We start from the raw sequence: 18,366 nt of genomic DNA, 5'->3' as shown, positions 1-18,366 counted from the left end.
TTTCACAACGTTACTTGTTATTATTGTCTAAGACTTATTCGACACATATGAATGATTAAACAATTAAAATAATTTAATATTTTTAAGAGGTAATTTTTTTTAAATGATAAACAGAATGAACAAATGTTTGTGGAATATAAATCTCACATCAAGGAATCGAGAAAATAAAATACGACATATAAGTGTATGATTCCACTCTTATTAACCGAAACCTTTTGTAAAATCAAATACCTAATAATGAGTGATTAAGTACTGATTTGGTACTGAGGTGCTATTATAAAAAGTGGGTACAAAAAAAACTGAGCTTAAAAAGATGTTTGGTAAACACTTAAAAATAGCTTATTTTCACAGTTTTGGGTGAAAAAAAAAAAAGCTGAAAACATGAAGCAACAAAAAAGAGCTTATTCTCCCAGCATAACAGAAATAGTTTTTTCTCATAGCACAGCAATACCAAACCAACCCTAGGAGTGAACCACACCTATCGTTTAATTTTAACCATAAAATAATGTCAAATAGTGATTGCACTAGCAATAGCTACAGCTCTTTTACATGCACAAAACCAACGGTGTCCCCAAGAAGAATGGGATGGTGGTAAATTTTGAAATTCGAAAGGGCATTTTGGGAACACAAATGTCGAATCCCAGGTAGCCCTGTATGAGTCGCAACCTTCCCGAACAGTAACTGAAAAAACGCTCCTCGTCCAATTGGAACTTTTTATTTTTTATTTTTTAATTATATATTTAATTATTTTCATATAATTCTGATTTTTGTATCTCCAACCGTTCTACTTGAGTAAGGTTGGTACTACTTAAATGGGACTATATAAGTACGGCAATATCTACTCCGAAATTCCGAATATCTTAATTCTATTTGCTGTATTTTTTAATTATTTTTATTTTTATTTTTTTAATATAATTTTTATATATTTGTTTTGTCAGGTTGTTCGTACTGTCCGCACTTGAATCTGTCCTTCCTCACATAGGTCCTCCACCAAATAAGCTACTTTTTGCTACAAGAAAACGACTTTTTCAATTCCGAAAGTACCCTAGCCTACTTTCCCTTAATTACTTCCGTCCTTACCGTCCTTCCCCGTACACAGTCTCCTTTTCCATCTTAAATGACCAAACTACCCCGTCCTTGATACTTTCCATTTTACCAATTGGCCTTTTTCGTTGGGTTCTTTTTGTTAAGTGATTTTTCACACTTTGCACATTTCTTTAATTCTCCCTTAATTCATTCAATTTAAAAACTAAGACAAAAGCGTCACTTAGTACTACAATCTAAAAGTATTTTTCTTGACTAATAAGTGAGATATCTCAAGTTTGATTCTCATCAAAGACGAATTTGAACCACATTATTGCTAGTCCATTATGAGGCTTAGTTCATTCCTCAATACCTAAAAAGAAATGATCATATGATTATATTGGTCAAAGTAGAATTTCTCATATCCACCATCCGAGAATTCATACAAATAAGAAAATGATAGTGTTATTCTCACCCCTATTTTTACTTCTCACACATCCTTATTAATTTTTGGCAATTGATTTTCTTCAATTCAATCAATCTGACGGCTGAAAATTGAGATGATGTGGGAGAAATAAAAATGAGTATGTGGATAGCAGTATTCTAAGAAAAACCCCTTTTTTCTTGGGAGTTTTAACGAAACACTCATGGTACTGTTCAATATTAACAAAAAATCACATTTTTACCTTTCCTTGATATTATTCACTACAGCTTTATTTGTCATTTTTTATTAAAACTAAAGTTTTTTTGAAATTTTTGTTAGTTTTTTTTTTCTTTTCTTAAGGTCAAATAAGAAAAACCCATTTGATTAGATTAGTTTAAGTCATTTGGGTCACTTAAGGATACTTATAGGAAACAAAGGATAAAATAGTCATTGCATATGGAAACAAGCAAGAATAGAAAGTACCACTATGAGGTAGCACAAGGCCATTATGGTGAGAAAAAACCCTTCCTCCACCATCTTCACTCCCCCATCAACGACTCTCTCTGCCCACGACCTACCCAAAAACCGAAAACCAGAATTCCTCTGCCCAATGGTTATCTCCGTCTTCTTCCACCTATAAAACCAAAATTTCTCTCCCAAAAACACCATTGTTCTCCATCTTCTTCCACCTCTAAAACCAACACCCATTTCCTCATCCAAATCGCAGAAAAAAAGCTCAGAGCATGAAGAGGCAAAAGACCATTCCACCCAACAACACCAACAACATGAACAACAACAATGGCAGCAACAATGGCAACAACAACGTCTTCCATGTTCTGTCCGATGAAATCATATTCATAATCCTCGACTGCCTCGAGCAAAACCCAATTGACAAAAAGTCCTTCTCTTTGGTCTGCAAGTCCTTCCACGCCGCAGAATCCAAGCACCGCAAGAAGCTCAAGCCTTTGCGCTCCGACCACCTCCCGAGAGTCCTCCGCCGGTACCCAAATGTCACCCACGTTGATCTCACGCTCTGCCCGCGAGTCCCGGACGCCTCCCTCGCCGCCGTCTCAAATGCCTGCAGGTCCACCCTCCGTTCGATAGATCTTTCGCGGTCGAATTGCTTTTCCGGAACTGGGTTGCTGAGTTTGACTGCGAATTGCAAGAATCTGGTGGAGATCAACCTGTCGAACGCCACCGAGCTCAGAGACTCCGCGGCGGCGGCTCTGGCGGAGGCGAAGAACTTGGAGAAGCTGTGGCTGGGGAGGTGTAAGATGATTACGGATATGGGTGTTGGGTGTATTGCAGTTGGTTGCAAAAAGCTGAGATTGATTAATTTGAAATGGTGCCTCCGTGTTACCGACTTGGGGGTCGGATTGCTTGCTGTTAAGTGTAAAGATCTTCAAAGTTTGGATCTCTCTTACTTGCCGGTAAATTCCTGTTTTTACTAATTTACTTCATGTTTTTGTTGATTTGATTTGTGATTTTGTAGTTAGCTTTTGTACCATGAATGGTAATTGTTGTTTTTGTTTGGTTTAATGTTGTTTTGTTTTTGAAAGCACCCTGCTTTTGCATTGTAATTGTCAAATTTAATATTGTTTTTACACTTTTAATTTGAACTTTGGTATGCTAATGATTTTCTGTGTCTGCATAGTGATTTGTTTTTTCTTGGTGATTTGCAGATCACAGATAAATGCTTGCCGTCGATCTTCGAGTTACAATATCTTGAAGATTTGGTTCTAGAAGGATGCTTCGGCATCGACGATGACAGCCTTTCTACCTTCAAACATGGGTGCAAGTCGCTTAAGGTACCTATGCTTAGCTTGTCTGGTTCGAGATTGCTTGTTGTCTTGAGCATCTTTTGTTAAGTGAGGTTTAACATGAAATCCTTCGATTGGATTTGGATAGTCTTGTGGGAGATTAAAATGTTTAACAATTCGACTTTTGATTATATTTCTTCTTATTACACGAGATTATTTGGTTGGGCCGAAATTTAAATTTGATGCTTGTCGGTATAATAGACAGTTCGTGCTAGTTACTTGTCAAGTTTACATTACTGTTTCGACAAATTTTGACATATGCTGTTGTATTACCATTGACAGAAACTTGAGATATCTAGCTGTCAGAACATTAGTCATGTTGGGTTGTCCGCCCTAGCAAGCTGTAGTGAAGGATGTTTAGAGCAACTCGTGTTGTCATATGGCTCTCCTGTAAGTACTGACTTTCCTCGAGTCCTTTTTATAGTTAATATTGTGATTTCTTAACTCACACATTGCACTGTGGTGGCACTTGTGGTCAGGTAACTCTTGCTCTTGCTGACAGTTTGGAAAAGCTTCCAACGTTGCAGTCAATCAAATTAGACGGTTGCCTGGTTACCTGCGCTGGACTAAAATCCATCGGAAACTGGTGTGTTTCACTAAGGGAGCTGAGCTTAAGTAAATGTGTGGAGGTGACCGATGAGGGTCTGTCCTCCATTTTGAAAAAGCACAAGGATTTGCGGAAGCTAGACATCACATGCTGCCGAAAGATAACTTATGCTTCTATTGCCCAGATTTCTGAGTCGTGTACGGCACTCACTTCTCTTAAGATGGAGTCATGTACCCTGGTTCCTCGAGAAGCATTTGTCCTCATTGGACAGAGATGCCAAACTCTTGAGGAGATTGACATAACAGATAATGAAGTCGACGACGAAGGTTTTTCCCTCGTCCAACCTCAGTGTTACTAAGAACTGCTATTTGAATTGCATACTTATATACCTTCTATGTGCAGGTCTGAATTCCATCTCTAGATGTTCCGAACTCTCCAGCTTAAAACTAGGAATTTGCCTGAATATAACTGACAAAGGAGTCGTGAACATTGGCATGCGCTGTATGAAACTCTTAGAGCTCGATCTATACAGGTTTGTAACTCATGATCCTTGCAAAACTTGAACCTTTGTTGTAATTTTTTTTTTCCTTTTCATTTCCCCCTTGTGCACAGAAACGTACCGAATGCTTAATCTCAGTCTAAGGTCTCGTTGATTTTGAATCATGCTGATCTATGTCTTCAAAAGTCTAACTAATTTATATAGGAAACAAATCCCAACTTCTCTACAAGGTCTTCTGTGTTTGTGCTCGAATATTTGTTTGTGTAAACATCTATTCATAGACTGACAGAACAAGGCATTAATCTGAATGTGTTTCTTTTGTTTAGATGCACAGGAATTTCAGACTCAAGCATGTCAGCTATTGCTAGAGGTTGTCCTGGACTTGAGATGATTAACATAGCCTACTGCAAAGACATTACTGATAGTTCGTTAATCTCGTTGTCAAAATGCTCAAGTTTGAACACCATTGAAAGTCGAGGATGTCCTCTTATCACATCTTTGGGTCTAGCAGCAATTGCTATGGGATGCAAGCAACTGACCAAGCTGGACGTAAAGAAGTGTTCAAATATTGATGATGCTGGGATGATCCCACTTGCTCACTTTTCTCAGAACCTTAGACAAGTACGCTTTCTCATTTCTTGCTTTCATGTGAGCCTACAGTTTGATAGAGAACACTTGTTTTTAACCAGACGGTTCATATTTTTGTGCAGATTAATTTGTCATATAGCTCAGTTACAGATGTGGGGCTGTTATCCTTAGCCAGTATCAGTTGCCTACAGAGCTTAACCATCTTGCACTTGAAGGGCTTGAGCCCTAATGGACTGGCAGCTGCCTTATTGGCCTGCGGGGGGCTAACTAAAGTAAAGCTCCAAACAACCTTCAAGTCATTGCTACCCCATGCTCTTTTCGAACATTTAGAAGCGCGCGGTTGTGTGTTTCAGTGGAGAGATAAATTCTTCAGGGTAAGTGTTTTTACTTATCAATCATCAAATCCACGAAGATGCTAACTTTTCCAACAAATTTGTTTAGTCTAATGTCATTAAAGATGTAGGACGTAACTGCAAATATTTTGTGTTTTCATACCAAACAATAATCAAGTTACACGTTCTTTGCACTCAGATTCGTGCTTTCGATCCAATATCACCGCAAAAGAAGTCATAATATATGACTATATGATTTGTTTGTTGATTGTACTTGACTATCTTATTGACTTCAGTTTGTATGATTGACAGGCAGAATTGGACCCTCAATGTTGGAAAATACAGTTAGAAGACATCATGCAATGAGTTTTCCCACGACAATTTCGGTTGAGATGTTTAGGTTCTTTGGACTCTGTTGTGAAGAAGGCAAAAGTCCTCGGGTTGCTCGATGTGTAGGACTGGTTTTTTCTTTTAGTTGTCACAGCTTACTGGATGCATTTACAAGTTTTTCGAAGTTGCGAAGCCCAGAAACGGGGGCTTTGCTATGTAATCTCTTGACTCTGCCACCAATCTTACCAAATCCGTTGAAAAGTTTAATGGATGGATGGTTTGGATGCAATGTTAAATGTTCATTTTCCTTATAGCTAACGTACGTTATCAACTAATGAGTTTGGTTACTGTGATATTCGGAGCACGACTTTGGACCAGTTTGATTTATGAGATTCATGTATGAAAGTGGTGAGTAAAACGTTTTCCTTATTTGAGAAATTTTTAGTGTGCCCGTGCTATGAAGTAGTACACTACGTGTCATTATTACGTAAGTGCAGGAAAATTTTAGTTTTCAAGTGTCACTCCACTTCACCCCGTATTTCTGGAACATTGAAAAATCTTTCTTCCTTATTTTTGTTTAAATTAGAAAAAGGGGGGCAATGTGATATTAGACAAGAAGACGACGTGTTTAAGTTAGAAAAAGGGATTAAAAAGTCATGTGGCCAATGTTTACGGTAATAAATGTGAATTAACGACACAGGTCAAGAGTTGTTTCTTGAGGTGATGTGTTGGTGGAAATTGTTGCATTTGGTCAATGCGAGTTTTTAGGATATTATTGTAGTGTTTTGCACATGTTCGCGCTCTTTTTCGGTCACAAAGATTTTGTGTCGTATTTTGTGAACCCCGACTGTATTGACACCTCGAAGAAACTCTTGAGGGCGTTAAGCCACCCTTCCACGGTGGGTGGCCTTGACCCACTTTTGTATATGTTCAGTTCTTCTCCTACTTGCTCCATGTTGGCGCATCTGTTCTTGAAGCAACATGCTCATATGTTTGTTGTAATCGCCGCTCGTCAACGATCTTATTGACACCTCAGACATCACATTCAAATAAGTATCGGTGATCATATCGTATAATAACGAGTTTCAATAAAACCGGTTTAAAGTGAAACATATTAGGGTGGATTGTCAATTTAGTCTTTAAATTATCATCTCAGTGAAAATTAGGTCCTTAAACTATTTTTTTCAGAAAAATTAGTCTTTGAATTATAAAAATCTGCCAATTACATCTCGAATATTATATTCGAAGCTACTATATTCAATTTTCCATCAATTTAACTCACGTTGCTTGCATGTGATACACATTAGAGGGTAGATTGGTAGTTTTTCATAAAGAAATAGTGTATGGAGTTAACTTTGGAGGGTAAATTAGATTTTAGATTCGCAACCTATATGAAATGTGAAGGGTTTATAGGCGAGAAAATGACAATATTACACTCTAAAATGTGTCAAGTGACTTAAGTTGAATAAAAATTGGATAAAATAACTTTGAATATAATAGTATGGATGAAATTAGTAATTTTTAATGAATTTATGAACTTATTTTACCGAAAAATAAATTCAGGGACTTAATTTTCACTGAGATAATAGTTCAGGGACTAAATCTACACTTCTTTCACATATTAAAAATAAAATACTCTCCGTAATCATTTGTTTATTTAAGAAAAATAAAGCACAACATCTTTTATCTCTTGTGCCTAGATTCCTTCTCTCTCAATTTCTCATGATTCGTGATTGTTTATCAACCCTGAGTGTTGGAAAATACAGTCAAAGATCCATGCAATCGGCTTTCTCACTTTTCTTGTAGGTTGAGATGTCTTCATCTTGTGACATTTACTTTGGACATGACATTGAGATATGGTCTTTGTACAAAATGATTTTTCATAACGTTACCCAAAATACTATCCTTATTATTATTATTGTGATAATGTGCATGACCCACATATGGCTAAAGATGGAGAGTGGGAAACTAGAAATGTCAACAAAAAAATATACAGCATAAATAGTATAAGTATGATTTTTTATACTATTCTGGTGCATAATTTCTCAACATGCATTGAAGGAGAGTGTAGACTTCTTCAACGTGCATCATATGATGAATACATAGATGAAAACCAAAAATTAATACTCATACTTATCCTCACCTCCCATTTCTCTCGACTAATACCGTTAAAAAATATAAATAAAATGATTCATTACTCTCGTTGTAGTTCAATATCTAACAAAGGTTTGTTCTCACTTTATTTTTTATAACACATTACCAACACGATTCATTTACTGCGAACTGTTTCCCATAAAGGTTTCTCATGACCAAATAATTCTTTATTTCTTTTAGCTCATGTAATTAAGGTATGGTGAAAAGAAACCAATTTGTTGAAGCATTTTTGCTGTCAAAAATTTTTGATAAAAAAACAAAAGGACCCGCGGGAGTCGAACCCAGGTCGCTGGATTCAAAGTCCAGAGTGCTAACCACTACACTACGGAACCTTTTTCGTTCAAGACGCACCTATTAATTTAATTTGCCCGCCCTTCTCGAGTGAAACAGATTTATATTTATGGGATCTTTTAGTGTTTTTATTGTCGACTGAGATATTTTAGTTTAAATACCATGTTTTTGTTTAGGTACTAATGGAAAAGTCAATCAAAATAATTATATAAATACTACTATAATTCAAAATAATTGCTTGATTGCTGCTCAATCCTACCACGTTTTCGACCAGGCAACTTTTTTCTACAACCAGTTGATCAAATTTTCCGGTCTCAATATACTGTTCAACAATGATCTTAAAAAACCATGTTGAGTAATGAATTTTCTCATAAGTTCTCTAATTTTATTGTGTATATATGTAAAGGAAAAATAAACTCACATGAAAACATATTTGAAGATGAAAAATTGTACATATTATTTTTTTAGTTAATGTTGAATAATGATTTGAAGTTTTCCGGCGATCGGAAAAATATTTCGACCACAATGACGATGACAAATGACAATTTTCTGGCACTAGCACAAATGGGATGTGGGTCATGTGCAATAATTGTATTTGACCACAATTTATGGCTAAATTAAACAAAATTGGAAGAGATTAACAGTTTTCTGAATTTGCCCTTTAGATTATTTCATATTTTGACCTAATCAATCATTAGTTACTATTAAATTGAATTCATCATTTTTTTAATAATATTAATGTTTCTTTCGATTTGCCTACAATAATTAGCTTTTGAGGGATTTTGTCCTCTATATGAAGGCAATAATAATCAAAGTTTAACTTGGTGATGTTGTCACTTAGCAAAGAAAAGTGCAAAATTTAAAAAATAAACCAAAGAAAGCAATATAAAACGAGTAATGATGTTCTTACCATAATTTTATACCACATTTCTTTACCATTTTAGATGACAGATGAGTTGGACAAACTACATTATTTAATTTCAAGTTTCTTGTTTATTAAAACACTTAAATAAGGAAAATTGCATACTTCAAGATCTCCCTCTGGCGTTAGTAACTTAATTGGGTATGAACCTTAATCTGATAGACAAATTTGATTTTGACTCCTAATTCGCATGAAAGCTAATAGGCATTACTAAATGAAATAATCAGATGAAATCCTTCTTTTAAACCACTAAAAAATTATTTTGAAAATAAAACAAAAAAAGATCACGAGATGAACAACCATGGAGTACCAATGAAGATTGGAGACAGAAATACTTGAAGGGGAATGCGGATTGGGGCTACGGGGTATGAGTCTGGAGATAGAAATCAATGGTGATTGTATATAAAGCTTGACCATAATCATGGAAATCAACAGAAATCAATAAAAAAACTAGCGTGAAAAAGAAAAGGGAAGGAAGAAGAAGCATAATGGATAGGGGAAGGAAGAAGAACTAGCGTATATCATAATCATCATTTAATTAACAATATTATTATTAATTATTGATTACTAGTTTGAAATTAAATGCTAATTAATTTAGATGATGTGGCTGTCCATATCAGATGTCACCTAAGATGGTATATGTGACGACCCGTCCCGAATAATTATATATTTTATCCTCGAATGCATGGAAATGACTAGTTTGCCCTCATTGGCCTTGTGACGTGGATGTACATAGATAATTTTAAATTATTTTCTCACTGACGTAATTAAATTGTACTCGACGTCCAAAGAGCATTGACACGAGTTAGGGCCGAATCAAGCTCGTAACGGAAAAGTTAAGAATGTTAGAATTCAATTGAATCAAATAGGAAAATAAAATTTAGACCAATTGAGATCATTCCTGTTTTCTTGGAGCCTAATTAGGATTTGGTTGAAGTAGATGTTGGGCCATTTGGGTTTTCCTTTCTTCTTCTCTCTCATGGCTGCCCAATAGGGAGCCTTGATATTTTCCTTTGGCCAATCCCATAGCTGAATCACACACACACCCACACGTAACCTTTCTTCCTTTCTCATCCTTCTTAAAATCTCTCTTGTCCGTACCGTCCGTACACCCATACACCCAACCATCCTCATCTAGCACAAATTGAGCTGTTGGAGACCACCTTCAAGTTCGTTGCAAACTCACGAGCCTAACCATACCCTTTGTTTGAGGGAAGGACGCTGGAATCGTGAGAATTTTCGAGCTCCGGCGAGGAGTTCTGTTGCTCTGATGTGATCGTGGGAGATTTCATTGGTTTTGAGGCTTAAGAAGGTACTCTTCTAGTTTCCCTAGCACTTTGGAGTCATTTTGAAGCGTTTTGGACGTCGGGACACTCAGGTTTATTAAGTTGCAGACTTAGCCAGAATATTGAAGAATTTTCCGACAACTACTCTTCAGTTTTAGGGCTCCAAATAGGTAAGGTTTTATTCTCCTTGTTGAGGGCTTCAAATCCATATAAGATTTATGGACTTTGGTTGAAAAGTGAGTGAGAAAAGCGAATTTAAATTTTTTCCAGAATCCGGCGACCCACCGGAGAAGAAATGAGAATATTCCGTCAACTTTGACAGAATATACTACAGGCGTCAGGTATATTTAACGGAATATTCTATTATTTAATGGAATATTCTCTAATTGCGTTAAATTTTCCGTCCAATGTGCCAGGCACGTGCCTGCGCGTGGCCGATAAGTGAGGGCGTGTGGGACGTTGGAAAATTATTCTAAAAATATAGGGATGCTCGTGGTGTTGAGTAGGCCACGATGGTATATTCAAACACCTCAATTGAGCAATGTATAAGAAGTTATTATACGATTTTGATTGTGTGCTTAAATTAATGTTAAATCAGTGGTTTCACATATAGGTGAGACGTTCCTGGAGGACAAGTGAGTGGGCTTTTGGTTTTCTATACCAGTGAGTGGGCTTTTGGTTATATATATATACACGTATATATGATTTACATTTTTCCAGAAATTGTTTTAAATGAAATTATGTTTTAAATGCCATGTCATTTGCATTACATTTTAGTATATGCATTAGTATAGATATGCATATTATTGCATGGTGTTGCGGACGCCCAGGTAAGCTTTAGGTAAGTACATATTGATGATAATGATTGCAGAGTGTATAGTTATGTTTAGATGCATATAGTGCTCATTATCCTGCACCCTGGTGTTAGTGCTCTACCCCGAGCTAGGGTCAGCCTTCACGTGATCGTTCACCTCCCGCACCACACACTCACCTTGGATCCAAGGCAGGTGTCAGCCTGTCTTACAAACCACATTAGGTGGTCCGACTCGTAGGTGACTTGCGATACTTCACACAGCCTTCACGTGATAGTAGCACTTGAGCATATTTGTTTACACCCAGCCTATCGTACATACCACATTAGGTGGTTCTGACTCGTGTGTGGGAATTGGTTATGAGCTATAGGTTCAGCCATACATGTCACGTTAGGTGACTTTGACTGATATATCATTTTATATTGATTTACATCACTTGGCTTACATAGTTATTATTGAGATACTTGACATGGCACATACTGTGGTTTTCATTGCTCTCAAACTTGATTTCTATATACGTATATATTGTTATTTTCTGGGAAATTATACAGGTTTTACGGTGAGGGGTTATATGTTTTGAAAGTGAAATGGTTTTGAAATGTTTTATTTTTGCCCACTCACATTTTCTGTTTTCCGCCCCTCCAGGATCTAGTTAGAGGTTCGTGTTGGTGGTTCATGATGATTCTACGGCGGTTCTGACAGACATCCATCAATGTAGGGCTTTTCTTTCATATCTTGTATAATTAGTATTTAGCTTGCTGGACTGCACTTGGGTACCTATGCTCTGATTATGTGTATCTACACTCTAACACTTCCACTCGTACTTTTATACTAGTCTAGTGTAAATTAGTTAGTTTGGTTTTTATTTACTCACATTATCTTATCACCTTCACTTCTGCACAGCGCATATGGCTACGTCACCCTCATGTGACGGCTAACATGCCTTGATTTAGGTCGGGGTGTGTCAGTATACAATTATGGTACAAAAATATGATAAGAATAACATTATTGATATAAAATCTCTACGTTGTAGTATTTGCAAGCATTTGGGACTTTTATTACCATACGAAACATCTTTAAGTATATCCAAAAAAACAAAAGAACATAAACAAATATTTTAATAAGAGTTCATTAGTAATTTCACATTGAATTTTACGTTTGTTCCACGTTAGCCCCTAAACAAAAGAACATAAACAAATATTTAAGAGTTCCTTAGTAATTTCTCATTGAATTTTACGCTTGTTCCACGTTAGCCCCTCATGTCTTTTCTTTGGATCCTAATCTTTAAAAATAGGGGTGTGATATCCATACACCTCATTTTACTTCTCACACACCCTTCTAATTTTTGGCCGTCGGATCGGATGAATTAAAGAAGATCAACGAACAGAAATTAACAAGGGGTGTGTGAGAAGTAATTTAGGGTGTGTGGATAGCACACCCCTAAAAATATGGTAGATGAGATAAACACTGTCAGCAGTTACAACAGAAATAGCGGTGGATATAGTTCAATTCGGCCAATTTTTGTTGGAATGGACCTTGGTGTTGACTATGTCGCTCATGAAATTTTTTCGGACCAACACCAAATTGTTACAAATTTACATACCACAAAAGAAAGATGAAATACATAGAGAGTGGGACACGTCACATTCTAGGTTTGACTTCTGAAGCTAGTGAATCACATGATGGTGTGCAAAGGGAGACTGAAATGTCTCTATAAGTCTTCTCGGTCATTGAAAAGGTGGTCTACCATGGAGAAACCACCGGCTGGTCTCTTTTTTTCAAAAAAAAAAAAAAAAACACAGAGAAGGGGGTGTGACATTGGTGGGTGCAAATTAAATGAGAAAAGAAGAAGAGGAGACAAGGGTTCTAGATTGATGAAATGTTTTTTCAAACCAATGTAACTCGAAACAAAATCACTCAAATTGGAACACATCTAAAAAAAATACATGTAAATTGAACTAATCATTCATAATTGAGGCCATTTTGATCAAAATAGTTGGGTTACCAAAAATCTTATTTGAAAAAGGAGTCACGTGTGTTATTCAGCTAACGAAGTCAGTTTACATCCTTATTAAACACACTTCTGAAGATTATGGATCAATTTCGAAAGGATCAAATCGAAAACATCCCAAAAGTTTGGGTGCAAAATGTGAAATTAACCCTTATGATGAGTGCCAGCAATTGCCATGCTTTCAATTTTTCAAGTTTTGACAAAAGAAAAATACCTTTTTATTTTTTGTTTTTTATTTTAAATACATTATCGCATACAGCAAAAAGATCTCCAGCAGCCTCTTCTAACTGCAGAGGTTGTGCATCATGAGCCGCCACCTACCATTACGTCTACGTGGGCACTCTCCGCAGTCAAGTCAAACCCACAAGCTTTGACCGGAATTCTTTTGCCCAATTTCCACGGTCAAACTTCCCTGAGCTTCTCAGAAACATCCCAAAGTGACCAAAATACCCTCCCTCTCTCCTCTCTCTCTCCTACGGTTGTGACTTCCATTCAACCCTTTAAATTGCCATCCTCACCCCTCTCGTTTCTCTCTCACACCCAGAAGCCAAAAACATGACTTCTTCCTTCACGAACCTCCTCACAAGCAACATGGAGAACAACGGGATCGGACAGGACAGGACTAATTGGGGGGGACAATTCTCGGACTATTCGTCTAATCCGAACCGGTTTACGGACAGAAACGGGACTGAAATCCCCAAGTTCAGATCACTCCAGCCTCCTTCTCTGCCTCTCTCTCCTCCCCCTGTCTCCCCTTCTTCTTACTTGGCTTCCACGCCAGCTTTTAGTCCCACCGATTTTTTCAGCTCACCCATGTTCCTCTCCTCCTCAAATGTAAGCTTTACAAAATTCATATGCTCTTAAAATTTCAATGGTTTTTTTTTTGTATGTTTATTGATGGGTTTTTTGTTTCTGCAGAATCTTGAATCTCCAACAACTGGAGCTTTTTCGAGTCAGATTTTCGATTGGGTGAATAATAGTAAGGACACCCAGCAAGGAATTAGGGAAAGCGAGCCGAAAATGTTCTCCGATTTCTCGTTCCAACCGGAATCGCGGCCTGCAACTAATCTTCAATCTGCTTCTAGCATGGTTTCAGTGGTAAGAATTCTTTACTTTGTTTAAATTTACAACTTAACTGTAAAGTTTGAAGCTTTTTTTTTGTTCTTTTTTTCAACCGCGATTAGGCGATATCAGAAGCTTGATGATTGTTTTTGTTTGAACAGGAAGAACCATTCAAAAGAGAAAGGCAAGCGTGGGACTTTAGTACAACAAGGCAAGCTGATTCCTCAGCTGAGAAGACAGGAGTCAAGTCGGAATTCGAGCCAATTGAAGCGAATACTCAGAGTAATGGACTTAATGGTGCTCCCAAGTCCGATTACTTGCATTCTACTCAATCTTCGCAATATGGTCGAGAACAAAAATCGGATGATGGGTTCAATTGGAGGAAGTATGGGCAGAAACAAGTGAAGGGTAGCGAAAATCCGCGGAGTTATTACAAGTGCACGTTTCCGAATTGCCCGACAAAGAAGAAGGTTGAGAGATCATTGGATGGACAGATTACTCAAATTGTGTACAAGGGTAGTCACAACCATCCTAAGCCTCAGTCTACAAGAAGATCAAGCTCGAACGCAATTCAAGGTTCTTCGTATGTAATCTCCGATCAATCCGTTCCAACGTTATCCAATCCGAAAGTTGAGTCCATCACACTGCAGGAGGATTCTTCAACCTCAATGGGAGAGGATGAGTTTGAACAAAACTCTCCAATAAGTAATTCAGGAGGAGCTGAAGACGAAAATGAGCCTGAGGCGAAAAGATGGTAAGTTCATGAAAATTTCTGATTGGGATTTGCCAATTTTGTATGTGTTCATAGCCAAAACTTTATAAATTCAATTTTATTTGACTTATTTTTTTATATTTTGCAGGAAGGGAGAAAATGCAAATGATCAAGCCTACGTATCTTCTGGTAGTAGAATTGTAAAAGAACCAAGAATTGTGGTGCAAACAACAAGCGAAATCGATATTCTGGATGACGGGTATAGGTGGAGGAAGTATGGACAGAAAGTAGTGAAGGGAAATCCGAATCCGAGGTAGAAACCCTATCAATGCGTTTACTTTAATTACAAGCAAACCCTTTCGAAATCAGCTGCTAATTAACATTTTCAATTGTTTTCCCAATCTTCAGGAGCTACTACAAATGCACATCCGTGGGTTGTCCGGTGAGGAAGCATGTGGAGCGAGCATCGCATGACACAAAGGCGGTGATCACCACGTACGAAGGGAAACACAACCACGATGTTCCCGCAGCTCGTGGGAGCGGCAATTACAGCAATGCAAGTAGACCCGCTGCCGATAATAGCAGCAACAATGTGTCCATGGCTGTGAGGCCCTTGGCATTGCCCAACCATTCTAATTTGAGGTACCTCAACTCTCTTCAGAACACAAGGCAGCCATCAACCACTGAAAGCCAACCGCCGTTTACACTCAAAATGTTGCAGAGTGAAGGAAGTTATGGATTTTCTGAGTTCTGAAAGCAAATGGATAGCTCTGCAAATCGGTTACAATGTTACGCGAGGATGTGTCTTCCGGTCCAAGGAACCGAAGGACGACGCATTTTTGTCATTTGGGATCAAATCAGGAGGCTTGAAAGATTAATTAGGGTTTTAGTGTGTTGTTGTATAGTTCCTAAGTAGTTGTCTAAGGAGTAATTAGTATTGCATTTGTTTATTCTTTTTGCACCATGTTGTAATAGTAAGTCTAAACTGAAGAGAAAATAACAGGTAGAATGATATGAATTAGGAATTGTTCAAGTTCCAAAAGCACTTTTTTTCATTAGAAAAAGCAAAAACAAACCTAAAGGGCTGCCCAAATAATGGAAAAGTGAAATTGTTTCTGCGCTAATAGGCTTCCCATTGCTCAATATGTAATTCCAACTCTCTTTTTTCCTAATTGGTTTTTCAAGAACTCTTTACATATACAAAATACACCACTTCTTTCAACCTCACTTTTAACAAAGAAGTTCAGTAGAGTAGTCTGATTACATGGTTAGTCGATCACTTTCACAAAAAACACAAGCATTCAACTCAAAATCAATCGTCAATAAGTAGAGAAGCCCCAAATCTTTTAAATGGAAAGAACTTTTGATTATTATAAAAAAAAGAAAGAATGGCAGAATCCCTTTTCTAAAACTTTCTTATTTGACAGAAGAAAAGTATACATCTTTCTACTGATGTGTTAAACAAGACACATATCTCATCATATTATTCACACTACAAACCCTAATGAAAATGCCTGAGACAATCACCTGATGATCTAAACTCCAATCAAAGATGAATTAATGTGCCTCCTAATTACAACACATTTGTGACCATCAATGAAACTATATGGCGCACACAAACAATAAATCCTGAAATCGAAGAAATTAAGCCCGTAATAATTTATCAAATGTAAGATTGAGTCGATAATTTGTGACCGGAAATTAGAGCTGATATTGCAAGAGCAACGAAAGCAAGAAAGGCCATGCTAATGGCAGATGCTGCAGCGTCTGTGAATAGGTTGTCTTGATAATTTCTCATGCTATTCGTCAATGGAATCGCTGACGATGACGATGATATCAGTAGATAAGCCATAATCTGCAACACACCATCAACGCACAAATCAAATTTTTGTCAATTATTTCATTTGTATTTCTAGTTTTTTGTTTTTTGTTTTTTGTTTTTTATTGTAAATAGTAAAGACCACGGAATGTACCCACATCCGAAGGGTGGGACTAATCTCCACTCGAGATTCGACTTGTCTCTGACCATAAAGTGCTCTCAGCTTTCGAAACACTGCCAGAAAGGCACCGGGGAAGGTGGCATATTGCCAATCGCACACCTTGTGGTTTATCTCTAATTTTTGCTAAGTAGTGGTTTAGCTTTTTTGCCTAGTTGGCACTCACATATGAAAAAAGTCATGGTCTTTTTTCGTGATCAGAAATATATCTACGAACGTCCGTTTCATAGACAGACTATAACGAGAAACTTCTTTTCTTAAATACTTTATCGTCATGATTGGAAGCTTCTTTTCTTTTCTTTTAAAATTCTAAACAAATTCGACTCAAAAAAAAAAAAAAAAAATTCTAAACAAATTGCTTATTCTAAACGCATTTTTGAAAAATGAAGGATATGAAAAACAAATTACCTGATCGCCGATAAAGTCAGCCAACGCCGACGTCCGTTGCTGAAACATTTCTGTGCCGGTGGAAAGCTCGTGGGCATGCCGGAATGCTTGCGCCCCGGTGTACAACGTCGCCAGAATCGCTATTGCCAACACATACCTATCAAATTAAATCACAAAAATGATTTAACAAATTATTAATCGCAATGAATATTCAGATTAACAAAATAATCACCGAATTTGATCAATTTAATTGAATTATCACCCACCTGTATTCTTCATATTCATCGAAATTCTTCCCATAGCCGTGTTTGTTGCTGGCCATGATGATGAAGGCCAGCAATGAAAAAACCAGAGCAAGTCCCCTCAGAGCCAGAGACCCTCTCCTCAACAAGTCCTCCCTCTTCCACCGTCGCAGGATCCCCGCGACCCCAAACCCCGTCCCAGCAGTTCTGATCTGGGACGGGGTCTGATTCTCCACGTCAGCGGCCGGTGGGCGCGTTGGGACAACCGGGGGCGGTGATCCGACCTCTTGTTCATCGAATTTCGGTGGTGCATCGTCTTGATTCTTCATCGACTCTGCCGGGGAATGAATTGGAATTGGAGGAAAGACAACAGGATTTTGAGGAATTGGGAGTTTTGCCGAGTGACAGGGCAGCGTTTAGTTTTGGCGTGCCGTGTGGGAATCACTGCGCTCACGCACACCCAACAGAACCAATAGAATGCGTGAGTGATCGGGGTAACTTTGCAAATGGGAGGACGTGGCAGAGTGATTGGACGGCAGGTACACATATATAATTAGTTGGTGGACTGCGTGGCGATTGTAACTAACTAACTTCCTTCCTTGGTGACAGGGTGTATAAGGACTACAGCTGCTGCTGGTGCAGGCCAATGGTTCCAGATGATTCCAAGATCGATGATGATTGTTTTTGTAGAAACCAAGGTACGGACAGTCTGTCCCTTCATCATTGACGCATGCAAAATATTACCATGTGATCAATCTATACATTGAACAACGGTCGTTAACATATTAAATTAATTTGAATCAAAGTTCAATTTATTTTCGATGAAATTAGTCATTCATCTTCGACGAGTGGCTCGAGGATGCCTCTATACATCACTGCAAGAAAAGTGAGCGACACGACAACTACCCCATATAGTGGCTATTTGGG

The 18,366-nt window shown here is 37.7% G+C and overlaps 3 protein-coding genes and 1 non-coding gene across 4 annotated transcripts; 2 read left to right on the top strand and 2 right to left on the bottom strand.

Moving 5' to 3' along the window:
• The first annotated feature begins 1,932 nt into the window (after nucleotides 1-1,932).
• On the top strand, nucleotides 1,933-5,852 carry LOC103433720 (F-box/LRR-repeat protein 3). Its single transcript, XM_008371990.4, has 8 exons — nucleotides 1,933-2,877; nucleotides 3,130-3,255; nucleotides 3,550-3,657; nucleotides 3,747-4,140; nucleotides 4,217-4,346; nucleotides 4,640-4,934; nucleotides 5,024-5,275; nucleotides 5,546-5,852. The coding sequence occupies exons 1-8, from the start codon at nucleotides 2,191-2,193 to the stop codon at nucleotides 5,597-5,599; spliced, it is 2,046 nt and encodes a 681-aa protein (XP_008370212.1). The 5' UTR covers nucleotides 1,933-2,190; the 3' UTR covers nucleotides 5,600-5,852.
• Nucleotides 5,853-7,978: 2,126 nt separating this feature from the next.
• TRNAQ-UUG (transfer RNA glutamine (anticodon UUG)) lies at nucleotides 7,979-8,049 on the bottom strand. The gene has a single exon. It is a non-coding gene; the product is annotated as a tRNA-Gln (tRNA).
• Nucleotides 8,050-13,587: 5,538 nt separating this feature from the next.
• On the top strand, nucleotides 13,588-16,018 carry WRKY9 (probable WRKY transcription factor 33). Its single transcript, NM_001294127.1, has 5 exons — nucleotides 13,588-13,873; nucleotides 13,958-14,137; nucleotides 14,263-14,855; nucleotides 14,962-15,126; nucleotides 15,222-16,018. Exons 1-5 carry the CDS (start codon nucleotides 13,595-13,597, stop codon nucleotides 15,565-15,567), a joined length of 1,563 nt encoding a protein of 520 aa, NP_001281056.1. The 5' UTR covers nucleotides 13,588-13,594; the 3' UTR covers nucleotides 15,568-16,018.
• Nucleotides 16,019-16,214: 196 nt separating this feature from the next.
• On the bottom strand, nucleotides 16,215-18,366 carry LOC103433717 (CASP-like protein 4B1). Its single transcript, XM_008371988.4, has 3 exons — nucleotides 17,464-18,366; nucleotides 17,219-17,354; nucleotides 16,215-16,668 (listed from the first exon to the last, which is right to left on the bottom strand). Exons 1-3 carry the CDS (start codon nucleotides 17,766-17,768, stop codon nucleotides 16,477-16,479), a joined length of 633 nt encoding a protein of 210 aa, XP_008370210.1. The 5' UTR covers nucleotides 17,769-18,366; the 3' UTR covers nucleotides 16,215-16,476.

Source organism: Malus domestica, chromosome 04, assembly GCF_042453785.1.
Source record: "Malus domestica chromosome 04, GDT2T_hap1".
Classification (NCBI taxonomy): domain Eukaryota; kingdom Viridiplantae; phylum Streptophyta; class Magnoliopsida; order Rosales; family Rosaceae; genus Malus; species Malus domestica.
The sequence above is the reverse complement of the archived record's forward strand: the minus strand, read 5'-3'. Positions and strand labels throughout refer to the sequence as shown.